Source organism: Sesamum indicum, linkage group LG3 (genome assembly GCF_026168435.1).
Source record: "Sesamum indicum cultivar Baizhima isolate 11 linkage group LG3, ASM2616843v1, whole genome shotgun sequence".
NCBI lineage: Eukaryota > Viridiplantae > Streptophyta > Magnoliopsida > Lamiales > Pedaliaceae > Sesamum > Sesamum indicum.
In genome coordinates, this window is record NC_142659.1 from 20248841 (window position 1) to 20268854 (window position 20014).

General features: G+C 33.3%; 3 protein-coding genes across 5 annotated transcripts; 2 read left to right on the forward strand and 1 right to left on the reverse strand.

The window, feature by feature from the left end:
• Positions 1-2965: 2965 nt before the first annotated feature.
• LOC105158191 (purple acid phosphatase 7) lies at positions 2966-4960 on the forward strand. Of its 2 annotated transcripts, XM_011074848.3 has the most exons (7): positions 2969-3240; positions 3378-3534; positions 3665-3772; positions 3849-3976; positions 4060-4188; positions 4460-4527; positions 4604-4960. In XM_011074848.3, the coding sequence occupies exons 1-7, from the start codon at positions 3043-3045 to the stop codon at positions 4824-4826; spliced, it is 1011 nt and encodes a 336-aa protein (XP_011073150.1). In that variant the 5' UTR covers positions 2969-3042; the 3' UTR covers positions 4827-4960. The 2 variants fall into 2 exon arrangements, with proteins under 2 accessions (XP_011073152.1, XP_011073150.1); XM_011074850.3 differs by lacking the exon at positions 3665-3772 and having other exon boundaries at positions 2966-3240.
• An 89-nt stretch (positions 4961-5049) lies between these two features.
• On the forward strand, positions 5050-8158 carry LOC105158193 (purple acid phosphatase 3-like). Its single transcript, XM_088878523.1, has 7 exons — positions 5050-6232; positions 6338-6494; positions 6601-6708; positions 6962-7086; positions 7197-7325; positions 7447-7514; positions 7592-8158. The coding sequence occupies exons 1-7, from the start codon at positions 6041-6043 to the stop codon at positions 7812-7814; spliced, it is 1002 nt and encodes a 333-aa protein (XP_088734649.1). The 5' UTR covers positions 5050-6040; the 3' UTR covers positions 7815-8158.
• LOC105158192 (alanine-tRNA ligase, putative (DUF760)) lies at positions 8011-10804 on the reverse strand. 2 transcript variants are annotated; one of them, XM_011074851.3, is made up of 4 exons: positions 10646-10804; positions 10383-10538; positions 9380-9678; positions 8011-9117 (listed from the first exon to the last, which is right to left on the reverse strand). In XM_011074851.3, exons 2-4 carry the CDS (start codon positions 10509-10511, stop codon positions 8280-8282), a joined length of 1266 nt encoding a protein of 421 aa, XP_011073153.1. In that variant the 5' UTR covers positions 10512-10538; positions 10646-10804; the 3' UTR covers positions 8011-8279. The 2 variants fall into 2 exon arrangements, with proteins under 2 accessions (XP_011073153.1, XP_020548048.1); XM_020692389.2 differs by having other exon boundaries at positions 10383-10533; positions 10646-10800.
• Between the last annotated feature and the right edge of the window lie 9210 nt (positions 10805-20014).

The following is a 20014-nucleotide window of genomic DNA, read 5'->3' on the forward strand; positions in this document are numbered from 1 at the left end:
ATTTACAAGAATAAAATTATAATTTAATTGTGTCATTTGCAAGTCACATGCAATTTTCAATAAAAAAGAACTAAAAATTATCAAAAGTTTGAAGTTACAAGTGTAAGAAAAAATTCATATTTTTGAATTTAATGAAACGAGAAAAATATTATAAATAATTTTTTAATTTAATTATACTTTTTGTGGGTACAAATATCTTATTATTCTTTTCAAGAATGTGATTTTTGACTTTGATAATTTTGAAGGTGGACCTTGACCGTATTATCTCCTTCGATATTGACTTGAGGTTTTAGTAATGTTAATTCAAGAGTAATTTGAATACTTGTCGTCCTTCAGTGTTTCTTGGTGGAATTGGAGCTTTGATTTTGTCAATGTATATCTGCCCTTTGATAACATTAATTTGTTGGTCTTTTGACTTGTTATCGAATCAAACATTGAACTTGGATGACTTCTGCGATGAACTCCTTAATTTTCTTTTGAACACCACGAAGCTTCTTTAATTTGCGCTTGAGAGAATTCTGAAATTTTTTGAATGCTACCTTATTTGTGTTTTTACTTATATCTTTAATTGTGTTTTGAGTTGTTGAAGCACCCCCCTTCATGTGCTCTTCCATTAATGATTTAACGAAAATTGGTAATGGGACGTACATTACAAATTTTTTTTACTTATGGGACTAAATCCGTTGAATCGTAAAATATACTTGTTTTTTTTTAAAGATATAATGCACTTGTCAAAAATATGAAATTTGATATTTGGCGTGATTTGATTGGCCAAAAAATAAATATTAATATCAATTAATTAACTAGTTTTTTAGAAATTAAATTTAATTAAATTCTCAAAATATAAATAGAATTTCATACTTTATATATTATTTTTCATGTGGGGCAATTTTATTGGCACAAACTTAATTTGTGTACACTAAAACCAAATTATGAAAATCAATTGGTATAGAATCCAAAATTACCATCTCTTGAATTACAAAACTAAAATTGCAATTTTCCCTACTTAATGTTTAGATGGCTTCAATTTTACAAGAAGCATAATTTCATATAGATTAACATTTTAACCTAGAACGTGTATTTATAAGCAATATATATAAGGATAAATTACATTTTACCATTTGAGTTATGCGCCTTTTTATATTTTGCCATTAATTTTTTTTTTTATGTCAATTTATCATCTTAATTTTGTGAAATTTGCATTTTGCCATATATGACTGTCTTTTTGTTGATTTTTCTGCGACTGAAAAAATCACATGCTATGCATATTTAAAAAGGATCACATTACATAACTGTTAAATATCACATATGTACTGCATGTAATTTTTTGTATTTTTTGACAACAAACTTGGTCGAAAAATATTTATAAATGGTAAAGTGCAAAATTTCGTAAAATTGAGATAGTAAGTTGATACTAGAAAAAGTTTTGATGTCAAAGTGCAAAAACAATCGTAGTTCGAACTGCAAAATGTAATTAACCCTACATATAATTACATACAGATAGTGATCATGTTCTGAAATCTGGAAATTCGTTTGCAGTTGTTATTTTTAGGATTTACAGCAAGCTCTCTTGAAATTTGGTAAAATTACTACTATTCCTTCATATTAAAAAAATTATAAATTCGCTATGATGTTTAATGAAATTATATAATTTTTGGATGGAGGTCTAGAATTGTAAACTTTATTCTTGCTATAATTTTTTTTTGTTTTTTAAAATATTAAAAAATTGTAAAAAAAAATCAAACAAAATCGATGGAAAATTTTTAAAAATTGTAAAAAAAAAAGTTATTTAGTTATTCCATAAAAAATTGTCAGAGAATTTTAAAAATTAATTAAAATAATTATTTATAATCTACAAGGGCATTTTAGTGAGTTAACCACAAAAGATGAAAACCTAATGAAAATAAACGGATTGGGCTAATTGTTAGACAACCATTCAAAATAAGGGAGAATTTGATAATTTTTCAAACAACGAGAGGATATTTATAATTATGTCAAATCTCAAGAGAGCTCGCCGTAACTTCCTTTATATGGGATTGTTTTCATTTCTAGCATGAAATATTACATACACATGTGAACATAAACATAGATCACTAGAAAAAATATGATTTTTTGTCATAATTAATTATCATAGTTAAAAGTAAAAAATCGTGGTGAATACTAACTAATCATAATTACATAACAGCTATATATTTAGCCATTATTCTGCAGGCAATGGCAAATATTAGTCATAATTAATTAAAACCATGACAAATATCGATTAATTTTGATCAAAACTAAAGTTTTCGCTTTAATTTTTTTAATTTAACTATGGCAAAAAGTATTAATTTAGCATGATTTTTAAGTTATGGTCATTTACAACATAAAGAATAACCCATTAATTCATGTAATGAGGTCATATAAAGAAGTTTGGCTAAATCGAGTTTTTGGTCCCACAAAGAATGGGAGTTGCTTCTTTTGTCATGATTTACGATTTCATTTTTTTTGTCCGAAAAAACTGTTAAAAAGTCTACAAAATTAGTCACACAAGTCCTTTTTCATTGCAAAATATCATAATTACGTCAACTTTTAAGGAAGATATTTTTAATATACACCTAATACAAAATTTCATATATGTACGTATAACATGGTAGAAATACCAACTTGTAATAGAAGATCTTAATTGGGAAAAAAGCTAGATCTTTAGCTCCCATAATCCCACATTCCTATCCCAAACTTGTCTTAATGGCGAAAAAGGGTGGTGACATTTATATCAGATAGCACAATTTCACCTTATGAATCATTAATGCATGCATCCATGGATTTGGGCCCAACGTTTGCCCTTCACGTGAATACTTCGTTTGCTTCACGAGTCAAATGTTCATACCACTTCTGTCTTCACTCCAAAAAAGTCTTGATGCCCGCAACAGAATTTCATTGTTTTGTCTCATGTTTTGTTCTATTTATGATGATAAATCATTTTCTTGAATTACCCCAACTCTTACATGCCTATAAATACTCGAATTCGATCTCTGCTATATCCTCAGCAGTGAATAAGAAAAAATGGCTCAGTTTTGGAGTAATTCCATTGTGATATGGCCGTTACTGCTGAGTTGTTTATGCCTGAACCTGGCTAGGAATATGGCAGAATTTCCAAGAATCGAACACTACCGCAAAAGAAACGTCGACCGGATTGCGTTCTTGGTGGTGGGAGACTGGGGACGAGGTGGAAATTTCAATCAATCAAGAGTTGCTACTCAGGTGATCATGAGGCAACCTAGTCCAAGTTTGTTGTTTTTTATACAGTCAGTTGTTTCTTGTCCTAATAATGTTGTTTATGATCAGTTTAGATGTAGATGAGGTATCTAAGGAGTTTTAACTCGGTTCTACTGATGCAGATGGGAGATATTGGAAAGAAGTTGGGAATTGATTTCGTGGTCTCGACTGGCGATAACTTCTATGATGATGGCTTGAAAGGCGTGAACGATCCGCTCTTTCAACTATCGTTTACTAGTATTTACACAGCCAAAAGCCTGCAAAAGCCATGGTACACAGGTACAAATTAGTTCTCATCTTAGCTTGATAATTAACTAGTAGTACTTATCAGGCAGTATAGGCTATGTTTTTCTCTTCCTACACCTACTGTCTGATCCGATGTATCCTTGTACGTGAAATGAAACATAAGTCTTAGGGAACCATGATTATCATGGGAACACCGAGGCTCAGTTAAGTCCGGTCCTCAGGAAACACGATAACCGGTGGCGTTGTAAGAGAAATTTCATCGTTGGAGCAGGTGTTTATTACTCTTTGCTTTCTGTCTGATTACAATATTTGTCTTATGAGCACTGATTCATGAGTACAATGCTTAGGAATCGTGGATATTGTTTTCATCGACACCACTCCGTTTGTGGGAAAGTACTTCAACAACTCTAAGAACCAGAAGTTTGATTGGAAAGATGTACTGCCAAGAGATAAATATCTGTCTGCCCTTCGAAAAGTAAGCCTTGTTTATGCAGGAATCGTTCTTATAATTTGATAGTAAAGGTTACAGTACAGTACTCAGATTTGAGTGTGGATCAGAGCCTGCATTTGGCACTCAGCAAGTCGAGGGCTCCCTGGAAGATCGTCGTCGGACACCACACGATGAGAAGCATAGGCCATCATGGTGACACTCGGGAAATTGTGGATCAGCTTCTCCCAATTCTTGAGGTAGTAAAGGGATTTTTTCAATTAATAGCTTAGCAGAAAAGTAAACTTAGAGTGTCTACAGCTTATGCTTTTGAATTGCTTAAATAAGTTCACTCATAAGAGCTATAAGCAGTGTCAACTCTCGCTCCAGCTGAACTTACAACTTTCTGTACAACTTTACTCCTACATGAAAAGTAGAAAAGCTATTTCACACACAGCCTACCATTGATAAATGAGCTGGATAAGTGAATCTCATTCCTATATATTTAAACGAGAGTGTTGTTTTTTACAGGCGCATAAGGTGGATATGTACATCAACGGACACGACCACTGCTTGGAGCACATTAGCAACAACAAAGGGTATATCGACTATCCAGACCTCATTATTTCGTGGTATTAACGTAGCAGTAGTGAGATTTATGTGTTTTTGGCGCAGCATGATGCATTTCTTGACAAGTGGAGGAGGTTCAAAGGCTTGGAAAAACGACATTCACTATGGGAAGAATAACGACACCGTGCACTTCTACTATGACGGGCAAGGATTCATGTTTGTGTCGCTGACGCACCAGAGGGCAAATGTGTTATTCTATGATGTTTCGGGAAAACCTCTGTATCATATGAGGATAAGGTCCACAGACAAAAAATTCACTACTGTCTGATGATGCAAAGAAGACACACTACAATGATGAAACTACAGTAAAACCTTTATAAATTAATAATCTTGGGACCATGAAATTTTATTAATTTAGAGAAATATTAATTTATCGATAAATTAATATTTTATTAATTAAAAGAGAGACTTTTTAAATTCAGCAAATTTAATACATATGTATTGAAAATAAATAAATTCATATATGTTTCATTAATTATATTCATGCAATAATTAACTATTATATTCATAGATACATGTATCAATTCATTGAAATTACTTAAATATACATGTTTACATTAATTCGTTGCACTTAAATAACTATTATAATCAATTAAATATATTCATGCATGATGAATGAAATATATACTACATAAATCTCAATATGATAATAAAATAATTCATAACACCCAATCATGTTTTCTCATCTAAAAGGCATCGCAAAATCATCCATGAATGATCAAATGCGTAAAGCATTATAGATTTCATATTTTAGTAAATTATCATAATATTTATAATTGTAATATTTACGAATTATTAATTTAGAGCTTTAATGGGACCTAATATTTATAAAGGACTTTTCCAAAAATTATTATTTTATTATCTTATCGAATTTGATGATTTTTTACAAAGGCCCAAGTCGGGATTAGAGGATTTTATTATTTTAGAGAGTTTATTAATTTATAGAGTATTAATTTATAGAGGTTTTACTGTATTGATTAGCTCTGAGGATGAATTATTTGTACTTTGGTAACAAAGATATTAAATTATTACAAACCGTGTTACTTTTCTCCTGCTAATCTTCTAACGTCGTCATCTGTGCAATGGATGTTCACAGGATCCAGAGAGTAGAAATGTCTGAATCATTGCTGGTTATTATCAGTAATAAGTTCTGTCAAGAATTAAGTATAGGAAAACAACCTCTTCACGTAATATAAACACCAGAAATCCCAGACTGCAATAAATGAACATCAAAGAGGCAAAATACCATTGCATCGCTCTTTTAACCAACATTCAAAGGCATGGAAACATAATATCCTTGTCCCCAATTTAGATGCTGGTACAAGTCACCTTTTGTACAAAGCATTGAATGAAAAATGCTTATAAAATATATCAGCCAAGAATAAGATTTCCACCGTCTCTCTCCCATTGATAAAAGCATATAAAGTGATAGCTTAGCATCTAGGAAAATCCCATGTTAAAAGTTCTAACAGTAACAGCATTATGGCTGATACATACAGAAATTGCATCTGCGTTCTCCTGTTGATAGCTTGTCTCTGTCTAAGCAAAGTAACCGTTACAGCCCGGCTTGTCCAAATTCGGCAGCGCATCAGGCTAAATGGTGTTATAAACTTTCTGGCTGTCGGAGACTGGGGACGGAAGGGAACTTTCAATCAATCTGCCGTTGCTCGTAGTGTATATATTTATATATATATATAGTATACGACGAAATTCTGCTGGAATATTTCCTCTCAATTTTTTACTTACCTTTAACGAACTCTATTTCAAATATGGATGCAGATGGGTGAAGTTGGAGCAAAGCTAGGAATTGACTTTGTAGTCTCTACAGGTGATAACTTTTACAATGATGGATTAACTGGGGTTAGAGACCCTGCCTTTGCACAATCATTTACCAATATATATACTGCAAGAAGCCTACGAAAACCTTGGTATGCAAGTAAGTCTTGGACATCCATGTGTTCTTTTCTGGCTGATGATAATCAAAGTCTCAGAATCTTGAACTTTTACTCGGTGTTCTCCCTGTCCGTCTCCATTATGTATAGTACTGGGAAACCATGATTATCATGGAAATACTAGAGCACAACTGAGTCCGTTGCTCAGAATGCGCGACAGACGATGGAATTGCTACAGGTCTTACACTGTTCGTGCTGGTATTGTTCACTAAGCCTTCTGTATTATGTTACGTGTTATATTTCTCAGGAGCTTAGACGAAACAAGTTGCGTTAAATCATGGATTTTGTTTTGGATTAGGTTCGCTTCATAAAGGGAGGGAAAATTTACAATGTAAAACATGAATAGGAGTATTAGTGTAATTTTTAAAATATGGAGAGATTATTTCGTAATATATCCAAACTTCAGAGGTGTCTGTGCAATTATCCCTTCATTTGTTAACATAATGTTCAGGGTTTCTGCAAATTTTCTTTGTGGACACATCTCCTTTCAAGGACAAGTACTTTGTGGAGGGCCCCAACAAGTTCAACTGGACAGGAGTCCTGCCTAGGAAAACATATATTTCTAACCTTTTAAAGGTCAGTTTACGCTAACACTTATGTATACAACGTTGTAATATGAACATCTTTCAGATTCACAAATATCCATCGAAGGTCAGCATTCTGCATGTATCATGTATGTTCATTAGGATTTAGACACAGCCCTGAAGACATCAAAGGCTGCGTGGAAAATTGTTGTTGGACATCACCCCATAAGAAGCATTGGAAAACGAGGCGACACTGAGGAACTTCTGGAGAAGCTCCTGCCTATTCTAGAGGTACATAAACGTCGACTACAAGATGATCTTATACTTGCCTGAAAATATGGTTCAAACAGGTGACGGTATTGGCTAATGATAGAGTGTATAAGTTGATGCCAGGACCCTTTTGTTTTTCCAGGCAAACAAGATTCCCATCTACGTAAATGGGCACAATCACTGTCTGGAACACATCAACAACACCGGGATGTAAGAAAAATTCAACCCAAAGACATTTTTTCAGATAGTTGTCTATGTATCCTGTAAGTCCAATGCTTCTTTTGCAGCCCTATTGAATTCCTGACTAGTGGAGGAGGGTCGAGGGCGTGGAGCAACATTATACATCGTGACAGATACAAGAAAAACTTGAAGTTCTACTATGATGGGCAAGGGTTCGTATCAGTTCGACTTACAAAACTCCAAGCAAATGTAGTTTTCTATGATGTTTCCGGCCAGACCCTGCATAGTTTTGAGCTAAAGAAATTTGGTACAGAGGAGAATGAGGTATAGCTTTGCATCCATGCATGCATCTCAGTCTCCCCATAAACCAATTATATTTTTCAAATAACTGCAGATGTAAAGAATTTTGCCAATGCAAACATAATAAAGAGGAGTTGCACAATAGTAGAAATGTTACCGTTTAAATTGTCTCTAGCTGCACCTTCTGGCATGTATTTAGTCGGTATGCAGTCAATTGCATGGTGAATATGTAATGAGGCTTAAACAATTTAAGTTAAAGCACCAAGCTGTAATACAAGAAGTGAGAGAATCCTTATTGTCATAAAATTCCAATGGATACTCTCATAATAGATAAGCAAATTCTGGTTTCTTGAATACTACGGCCATTAAATAAATTCAAAACAAAGTCACTATGTACATGTCAATTAGAGCAAGAGAGTAATTTCCACAAAGCTATACCCATTATAGAGAGCATCTGTCAGTAAACCGCCATGGCGACCTTTGCCCAATTGATGCTTAATTTGCAACAAAATGGTACCTAGAATCAACATAGCTTTCCACATCCCAAAGGAAAGAACCGAAAGTCACAGCTTCCAGAACAAGTCTCCTCAGACCACCAAAGCTGATCTTGATGAGTTCATCTTTGGAAGAATCAACGGTTCCTTCAGGTGTGATAACAATCTCAGGTCTACCGAACAATGCTTCGGTATGTTTCTCGATGATACTGATAGCCTCTTTAGATCGGATAGTTGCATATCTCTGAAGTGTCTCCCCATCAAATGACATGACATATGTTCGCAATCTGGACGGCTTTATCCTACCAAAACCTCCAGCACCCAACCCACCAGACCATGAAGATACTTCTGGATGGGGTTGAGGGTTCCTCAAAGATTCATTACTGTAATCACCACTAGGTCTCATGTCATCTGCTATAACTTGTTCGATATGATTCTCTTCATTGTCAATACTCTGAGGAAGGACTTTCATAGACTTCTCTAACTGAAACCTTTGGTCTACGCGTCTAAGGAAATAACCATACATGACAGATGCTGCATAAACCTGGCCAACTCTTAGTTTACTTATTTGAGCTACTGAGTTAGAATCGCCAAGTCGATTTCCAAGAATGAGAGCCAGGTGGTTCTGAATCATCTCATAAGCTTCAGGAGAGTGGAGGCTCTCCAGTTTATCATCTTGGCTGGGCCAGGAATCCACCCGACCAGAATTATCTGGTGATGATGGAGTAATTGTGGGAATCAAAGACACATTGGCATCCATGAATTTCTGTACCACCAACGCATACAATATCTCTTCCAAAGCCTTTCTTCTTTCATTGGCTTTAACCTCCGCGATTCTCCTGAAATAAAAAGTCCCATCAATAATATTCTTACTCAAACATGATGCACTTTTCAATTCAGGAATGATAACAATAAAGTACACACATGAACACTTAGTCAAATCTTAGAAATCCAATTCTCATCATGCATTACTAGACTGTAATTAGTTTAATTACAAAAGCAGATATTGATGTTCCATTTAACAAAATAAGCGACCACCTCACAGAGAAGAGCTCTATTGGCGCTCAAAAGGTGACGCAGTGAGCTTTAACTATTACTAACCTGTATAACACAAGTTCAGTACCAGAAGCAGCTGGCTCCTCCTTCTCTTTTTCTGCATCACGGTCAGTTTGAAGCTGTTCAAGCTGCTGTTCCACTGCAGCAGGAACAAGATGAGGGTGGCTTACTAATATCTGCGACAGAAATTGCCCAATTGGAGACTCAAGCTGAAGTGGGGCAATAGGAGCTGCTGCACTGCCGGAATCAGAAGGTTGCATAGAAGCTCTAATTCCAGTGCACTTCCTGGTAACAAAGTCCACCTTTCTATTGCCCAATTTCACGTGAGAAATTGATGGTCTTTGCTGCAAAACACGGTCTCAATAAAAATCAGCGTAAACTACTATCATATACCTTACTTGTATATCAATGAATCTTGAACAATTAACAAGCCTTGAGCAAATGCCAGAGTCCATTAGTTCATAAATCAAGTGAGTCCAAAGTATAATAAACAAGCACGCTGGTGTAAGTATTATTGGTGGTGAATCACCATACATATATTGATAATCACTACAGAAAATTAGAACATATAAGTACCAGAATTCTAATGAAAGAAACTCAGATTAATATATATACTTTGAGAAGTTATTGCTGCCCACACGAAGTTCACACAAGAGATTCAGCAAAACAAGAACCAACCCACCCCCCCCCCCACCCCCCCAAGAAACGAAAAAAGATATACATAAATCAGAGGAAGAAGAAAAAGAAGAAGAAGAAGAAGAAAGAATAACCAACACCTTTGATCTACTTCACCATCATGATCAAATGAAAAAATGAACCCTAATAAAATCCGGACTTGGGATATATATTCCAGTCGACCACAAAATATAATCAATAAATTGAAAAAAAGAAAGAAAAAGAACCTCATAAGCAACAAAACAAGTAGACAAATACGAAATTTTGACACTGGAAATAAAACCTTTCAACTTCTTAACTCTTAACCTAATTCAACAACCCCTATCCAATTCCCGTCCATCAAATCACACCGGAGCTGAAGACAATCATTTACCCGTATCCAGGAGTAGGAAAGCAGGGACCTGGATCCAACCCTCAACTCGGGCCTGGCTGGCCCAGATCGAGCGACCCAGTTCGGCGAAACACTGCTGAACGACGCCCGAAAAGCAGCTACAGTTTCCATCCTCAATCAACGCTACCACCACCTTCCCTACAACACATAAACAAATGATTAAAGGCCCTAATACCGACAGCCGCCGAAATAACCGGAGAAATCGAACGGGATAGGAAACGAGAAAACAATCGGGTTTGAAGTACCTCGATGAGACAATACCCAAAGTGTTGTTGGGTCTTGCAGATATATAATGATCAGCCGAGTCTGATTTCTTTATTCTGCTAACTGAATTGACTATGAATTTGCTGGATTTAATAATTCTCGACGCTGTTTTGAGCAGAACACAGTGGGCTCGTCGATCGTGGGAACCCGTCATTTTATAAACGGCGTTGTCGTCCCGATTTGTGGTGTACTTTGACTGAATGGTAAGTAAAGAGTCCCTCTATTTCACTTAAATTACAAAATGCCCCCACAGCATTTTCTTCATTCTATTTTCAAGTTTTGGTAGAAATTTATTTTAATTTATTTGATTATAAAATAAATTAGGGTTTAATAAATGGAAATCTGAGTCAAATTCAAGTAAGTTGACTAAATTCTAGCCATACTTTCTTTTATTAATTTTAACTAATTGATTTGAGTCAGAGTCGGGGCTTATATTATATTAAAATTAAGGTTAAATTGTAGTTACCTACACGAGATTTGACATAATTATGAATATTCATCATTATTTGCAAAATTATAATACCCCTCTCAAATAGAAAATAATTATGTAGTCCTTAGATGATCAGGTAAAAATTACTATCTTACCCTTTGCTGAACTTTTTTTTTAAAATATAAAAAAAATTGAGGGTAGATAAAGTGAATAATCTATTGAGAATATTAATTTAAAAAAATACTTTATAAAATTTCAAATAGTATATAAAATTATAATTCATAATCTAAAAGATCATTTTAGACAGTTCACCGCAAAAATTGAATAAAACATAACTGAATAGACTTGTTGTCAAAAGAATGTTAAAATTAGAGAGATATTTATATTCTTTTAGAAAGAAAAGGTATTTATAATATGTAAAACCTCAGAATAGGTGGTTGTGATTTATCCTAAAGTTAATGATTACCAAAAAAATAAATTATTTTTATGTCATAAAAATTATGATAAATGCCTATTTTTTACTATATTCAAATAAAATCAGTCCAAAAATTCAAATTTTAACCATAGTCATTTAAAATTTGTCATAATTTCAACACCTTACATGCAGAACAATTTTTTAAATTATGATAAAAAATCATACTTTTTCTAGTAAATAAATCTTAATTTTGATACTATTTTATCATCATATTTAAATTTGAGTTTTTATGCTTGAAATCTTTAACTGCAATATTTTAATAATTCTTCCAAAAATTTGATCTTTCTAAAATATAGATATATATCTTCAAGTAAAAAAGGAAAACTGAAATTGCTGAATACAAACATTTGCAAATATTAAAATCTTGAAAAAAGCTAAACCAATACCGTCTTAGTCTAATGATCAAAACTATGATGTTATAAACGAATTTGATGTTATGAGTTTTAATTTTATCAAAAACTATGAATATATGTATAACGCATTTCTTGGCCTGTCGAGAGAAAAATCATCAATTGAACACTGTTGTACTGTACGATCTTGTTTTATTAATGAAACTTACATTTACTCAAAAAAAAAGTATGAATATATGTCTCGTTTTATATGAATATTTGTCTTATATTCATCAAGATATTGGTGTAATAGTAAATAACTGTCACTTACCCCCGAAAAAAAAAAGCTAAACTACACATAATACACTATTAAGGTAAGTATTAATTATAGGGGTAGCTTGGTAAATTGCCACAGGCTTGAAGATCTTTTCGTAACTGGGTCGAAGAATATCGTGGAGATCTCTCGATCAGACGAATCGGGGCCCATATGGGAGGTCTGGGCCCATTAGTTTGTTCAATTCAATTTCCATTTTTCTTGTTTTTTTTTTCTTTGGTGTGTGGGTGGGGGGCCGGTCATTGTGGTGTACGTGTAACCCTAAAAAATCATGAATTGGTTTTGGAGTATTGTCGACCTATATGAGAGACTAACACGTCTTATATGTTCTTGGTCGTTTAATTTTCACATTATATATATTTTTTTAAGTCCATAAATATCTCAGAAATAGGCATATTTTACGTGAGAATGCATTTTGATGGACCATGTGAATACACGATAACACCTTTTTTTTTTTTGTTTTTCTTTTGAGAATTGATGAGATTTATACATGGAAATTAAATTAAAAGAAACATAATTAAAAAATTATTTTAATTTTTTTAAAAAGATAACTCAAGTAAAATGCAATAGGGTGTTAATAAATAGTCACCGAGAAAAATGCAGTTTACTTTCATACGATATGAGAAATGTGTAAAACGCCCCCTGTGAAAAATAAATTAGTATATTAGGCCTATATATTTTTGAAAATGAAACAAAATACTCTCCTATGGCTAGTGATTTTAGTACACGTGGCCCAATGCAAAGGTTATATACTTCAGAAGCGACTGTCGAGCACATGACATGGCATACAAACCGTCAGATGGAAGAGGATCCATGTACCATTCGTCTGATGCAGGTTTTACAGCAGAGCCCCGTAAAGTTAGACTGGGATTGTGCATAGATGGGTTTGCGTCGCACGGGCAGTATGGTCGTACTTATTCATGTTGACTCGTTATAGTTACATCGTACAATCTCCCACAGGAATATGCATGAGTTTTGAGTATATATTTCTGATGGTTGTAATCAATGGCTCTTCAATTCTAAGCATCTAATCGATATGTACTTAGAGCTGTTGATTGAAAAAGTTGCAGAATTGTATGACATGTGAGTGTACCGACACATGACAACGCCATGAACCAGACATTCATGGATTGAGAACGACCTCACTATTGTTTTTCATAACTTTTTCATCATACCTCACTATTGTTCTCACATTACTTCAAGTTTTTCTTTCATTTATTCAGTAAAGATCATCACTAACTTAAGCATTGAAGTGCTAACATTTGTTTTATAAGTTAGCCCCTCGATAATCTTAAAATTTTCGTGAAAATTCTTTGTTTTTTGTAGTGCGAATTGGAGCTCGATACGCATTCAAGCTTAATTAATATTGATTCTATATATATATATATATATTATGTTAGAGCTTAATTAATATTGATTCTATATATATATATTATGTTAGATTCAAAATAATTATTAACTATCACCTGAAATAAATAAATTTAAAAATAAAAGATTCAAAATACAATAGTAAAATAATAAAATATAGAGGGATAATGTTAAAAAAACAAAACAAAATTTAGAAAGATAACAACCTAACATAAAGAAACCTGCAAAATGAAAAATAATCAATTCTAATTATTAAATCAGTGTTACTTATAAAAAATTCAAATAGGGATAATTTTAATCAATTCTATCTTAACTGGAGAAGAATCTGTAACCTAAATAAAAAGCAAATTCTCTGTGGATCAGATCGGTATCAAGTGTTTTTTTCCTTTTTTTTCTTTTCAGTTTTTATTATGGCTTTGATATATTTATGATTCCATAATTTTGATACTTTGGTATTTTAATTTATTATTTAGCTTTTTAAAATTGCAAAATAGTCTTGTAATATTTTAATATTTTGTAATTTTAGTTCTTTCGATGTCGAATTTTACAAAAATCATAGTCATGTGGTTTATTTAAAATGGGGCTTTCGTTCTGATTGATTCACTTTTGCTAATATGAATAAAAAATTAAAAAAAAAAATACAATAATATGGAACATGATTTATTCCAACAACTTTTGCAAAATTCAACAGGGAAAAATACAAGCTACCTCCCTATGATATGAATAATGTGCAAAATAACCCCTGTAAAATAAAGAATACCAAATTACCTCATTTTGTTCTTAAACTTGAAGCAGTTTACCCGGTTAGAGGGGGGTGTATAATACACTTGCACCTCTTGTGATTGCACACAATTTTTTTAAGAATAAAACATTATTTTTATATAATATATTATATATAAAATTCTTAATAATTAATATATAAATATTTGTAAACAGTAAAAATACTATTTTTATATAAAATATATTATAGTTTTAATAATACATACTTTTTTATTTAAAAAACAAACCCATCCCCAAACCCCTCAGTGGCCACCGCCCTTTTCACCCTCAATCCATCGACAGAACCTCCACATCCATGGTCGCCCTTCATCCTAGCTGATGTCGCCTGCGCCACTACACTATTCCCAGGCCCATTGCTGCCCCCTCCTTCCCCTTCCCAACCACTACAAAAAAAAAAAAAAAAAAAGAAGAACGGAATTTCACACAGGTTTAGGTATGATTGTTTGGAATTTGAAACGGTTATAAATTAAAGAAATTAATTTGAATAGGGTTTAGGAACGATTTATTATCCGTCGTTATAAATGGTGTTTCTAAACTTTAGGAACGGTTTGTGAAGGACCGTTTCAAACAGGACAGTTATTGTAACACGTTGATGGTAACCGATTCTAATATTCTATTTGAATAGGAAAAGGTATTTCTTTTTATTGAAACGCATTGGATAACATTTCAAACGGTTATGTATTTTATTTCGAGTTATTTTTTGAACGGCATTTGTAATACTCATGCCTGAATTTTAGAAATGTATTTATTTATATTGGTGATATATTTAGGCACGATCATTGAAATGTATTATGGTCTATTTTTGAAATTGTATTAGGCAAGGTGTATTTTATATTTGGAACAATCTATTGTAACTGTTTTAGGAATATTTTTTTGAATACAATGTGGAACATGAATTAGTATGGATTGCAATACATTTAGAAATGGTTTTTCCTGTTTAGAAACATTTTTTTAGAACTGTTATAGCCATAGTTTTAGGAATGGTCCTTTTTTAGATTTGTAACATTATTTTAGTAATTACTAAAATCATTTCTAATTTTTTATTAAATGATAAAATTTTAATAAAATTGTAATTTATATACTTAATAAATTTTAATATATTATTTAATTAATTTAATAAATTTTAATACATAATTTAATTTGTATATTTTAATAAATTTTATTAATTAATTAATTTAATTTAATAAATTTTTAATTAATTATATTTATAAATTTAATTAATTGAACAAATATAAAATAATGGAATGTAATAAACATTATAAAATATGAATAATTAAGGAAAAATATTATATTAATATAAAATAGTATCCAATTATAAAATTTAAAAAATTAAAATTTAATCTAAACCTTTCTCGTCAGTGACGTCCATATCGTCCTAGTTCGAGATCGAGGGTCTGCCGAAGGCAATGCTGAGGCGCTATTGGAGGCAGTCGATTGTGATGGTCCCACAGTTGAGGAACTGGCATGCATCTCCCTCATCATGGCCATTATATCGACCATCAACATCTCCAACCGGCCAATTGGATCCTCCATGGCGGATCTGGTTGTGTCGGTGTCAGTGGGGGTGGCAACGATGATTTGTAGGTCTGGCTGGAGACATAAGCCTCAAACTTAAGGCCGAATACACTGCCTTGTTCTTGCCCTCGACTACAGCCAATCGCAGCTGGTGCTCGGTCATCGCCACCGAAGCCTCCTATTCAGTTAAGGTATTGTGGTCCTCGACCGTGGGTTGAGCCTGATGGTTCTCCATCAGCTTCGAATGTCTCATGCAAAACAAACAAAATTATTAGAATTTTACCCCAAAATTATTTTAAAAAAAAAAAAATTACTAAGCTACTTACCGCCACCTCAGCTATCCTCGGGCCACTCCAACTGTCGTCCGCCTTCTTCTTGTAGCATCTGGTGAACAATTCCACCTGTTTGGGCGGCAAACCGAGCTCTACCTCCTGTAGAAGAATAAAAAATTAACATAGTATGTATACCAATAGAGAAAGACCCCCCGCAATATGCAATCGAGGACACCATGGGGTTCGCTGTCCGATTTGCTCACCCCCCCCCCCCAAAAAAAAAAAAAGAAGAAAGAAAAAATCACGCCGCCCTTTTTCTGTCACCATGCCCAAACCACCTCCCCCAACTTGCCGTTACCGCACTCAAAGCCCCTTCCTAATTTGTCATTGCCGCCTCCCTCTCTCTCTCTCTATATATATACAAACATTTATATATATAATTATAATTATATATAAATTCATTACATATAATGTATTTGTAAACCAATATCTACATAAATATATATTAAGCAAATTTAAAATTGTAAATCTAGACTGTTAATTTTGAATTAAGTAAGATCTAAGCCATCAACCTATAGATTGGATTTGGACCTCTGATTCATATCACATCTAACGGTTCCTAAATTCAAAAAAAGATAATCAAGTAAAATGCGTGTTCATCACACGAAATTGCATGAGGGGCTAAATTGCTCTATTTTCACAAATATAGAGAGGTGATTTGGTATTTTCTTTCCACAGGGGGTAATTGCTCATTTTTAATATCACATGGGGTAATTTGCATTATAAACCCATATCCGACACTGAAAGGACCAAAATTGCGAAACATCAAAGCATTATAGGGTTTTTTGCAACCACTAGAAAAAGAAAGAATAAAATGTCAAAATTGCGAGGGACACATAATTTGTTCCGGCAACTTTCGTAAAATTCAACGCCAAAAAAACCAAAATCGTAAAATATCAAATGGTTACAAGAGTATTTTGTAATCCTAAAAAGATAAAGGATATAAATACCAAAATACCAAAATTACAGGACAAAAAATATATTTAAGTCTTTTCTCTTAAAAGAATATATTTAAGTCTTTTCATTATTATAGGGATAATAATTTAATTTTTATTGCGGTAATTATACTTACTTCTCCCCTAATATAGTTAACTCTACACATATATAATAACAAAAATCTCTTCTCTAAATTGACAATATGCATCGAATTTCCTCTACTTACTGGTTTTTGCAAGAAAAGAAAATTAATAATTACAACTATATAGAAAAGATTGTTACTATAGAGGGTTGATAATTTTGATCGTATTGAAATTAATTTTGTAATTTAATCGTGTAATTAAAAAATTTGTAATTTTAGATACTCCAGGCAATTTTGTTGAATCCCCAATTTAATTGGGTCATTAGTCAAATGCAATTTACAACCAATTGTTCTTAAATCGCCAATTTTTAAAAGTTATGTGACTAAATTATAAAAATTAATTCGTATTGCACCAAAAATATCATCCCTAAATTATTGCACCAAATAATTTAATAATTTAATCGTGTAATTAAAAAATTTGTAATTTTAGAATACTCCAGACAATTTCGTTGAATCCCCAATTTAATTGGGTTATTAGTCAAATGCAATTTAAGACCAATTGTTCTTAAATCGCCAATTTTTAAAAGTTATGAGAATAAATTATAAAAATTACTTCATATTGCACCAAAAATATCATCCCTAAATTATTGCACCAAATTAAAATATATTTTTACTGTATATATATATATATATATATATTATACTTTGGGTTGTAACAGTCCAGAACACCTAAAGTGCAAAACTAAATCCATTATATGATCAATAATAATAATATTTGGTTAATCGTCCTCTCATGGCTTCTTTCCTGCCACAGTCAAGAGGGTGCTTCTCAGTTTCGTGATCTCGGTGTCCAAATTAGTCACCTCGGGTAACGAAACTTGGAACTCGTCCATACCGTCGGTGCAATCCGAAAACGATGCCCCTCCAAGATAAGTCTTGAGGGCGGATGTAGGGTCATTCTTCACGAACCCGATGCACTTGGTGATGTCGTGGATGATGCTATCGTACGCCTCGCTGCATGTTTCTTGGATGGAGTCCTTCGACACTCGCTTCAGGTGACTGGGCAGCTTCGACCCAATGCCATCAACTATCTTCTTCCCAGCCATGACTTTCTGTAGGGCTGCATTGAGCACGTTCGTCATTGCCCCCTCCCAGGTTTTCGCATCTTTGGTCATCTGCGTGCAGAGGGCCTTATCGGTAGCTGTGTCGCAAAAGGGGTTGACGGCAGATTCCGCCGCGAAGAGGAGGAGGGATGTGGCCAAGATGACCAATGCGAAAGAAGCGGTGGTTTTCGTGAAACCCATTTTTAATTTTCCTCTTTTGAGTTAATTTGTGTGACTATTTTGTTCTTTCGTTTGGAAAATTTAAATGTTATTTTCACCCTTTGTCTTTTCGTGAGGTTGATCTCAGAAGTGGAAAAGGCAAGAAGGGTGAAGTGTGTGTATGTTTGCGTTGGCGTGGTGTGGTTAAATAGAGTGGATGAGTGGGGTGGCGTTGTTTTCTCATTTTCTTTGGTTGTCGAATTATTACATTATTATTAAGTGTTTGTATATTGGTCGTTAAAACAATTTTCTCTCTTTTTTTTTTGTGGACAAAAGGAAAAAGCGGGAAGAAAGATGAAGAGTTCTCAAGAATTAACTGCAACTCAAACTAATTATAATTGGCATTCAACACAACACAAAAAAAAAAAAAAAAACTCCGCTACATTATAATTGACTACGGTTAAAAGTTATGATAAATCAATACTATTATCCACAATCAAACAAAATCAAGTAGTAAAACTTAAATTCTCATCATGGTTAATCAATATTTGCTATGGTTATTAGCCATGGCTAATGTATTGGCCTCACTTGCACAAACAACGGTAACCATTGTAGAGACGTAGTTATTATATTCCCCACAATTTGTCTTTGATCATAGTAATTAATTTGTAGCGAAAAATAATATTTGTTCTAGTACAATAAGCATAAGGACTTCTGGGACAAGCTTGTTTGGTGAAGCATACAATCTAATGCACCGTGGTTGTGTGCGGGCATTTCTAATGAAATTTTGTTCCAGCACCAAAAGAATTGAATCTTCTTGGCCAGTTTGTCATCTAATGGATTTTCGACCCAAGATTTACTCAGTTAGAAGGAGGAGTGTTGGATGATGAAGGTTATCAAGAGATGCAGGCAATCGAAATCAAAGTCAAACTTGCAGAGTGGGGTTCTCAGGAGATGTTGAAGTGGCAGCAACGGAGCAAAGCTCCTTCTCATTTCTTTCATTCTTGAGCTTCTTCTCATATTCAGTCTATTCTCTTACAGTACTTCCAGTCTACCTATGCGTATAGTTGCGTCCTGGATGAGGTGTTGTCAGCCATTCAACCACGCATGACCGCTGGATGAACCAAACCTTGGCCGAACCATTCACAGGTGTGCAGGTCAAATGAGCTATATTCGCTATGTTTCCTCTTAAATCACTGGGCCCCGGATGGCATGCCTCGTTATTTTTTAAAAATGTTAGGTACCATGAGATGTCTTAAGTTTGAAGTTATTTAAGGTTACTATAAATAATAATTTTAACTTAAAATAGTTAGAATTATTTAAACTTACTACAAAAAGTTAAATGAATTATATATATTGCCTACATTATAAATGACAAAAATTTAAAATTAATATTTATCATGGGTTTAACCAAAAGATGTTTCACAATAGTATAAATGTGAGTCATTCATCTAGTTTAAATAGATCCAAACCATTTACTTATAGATCGATACATACCTTTGATTTA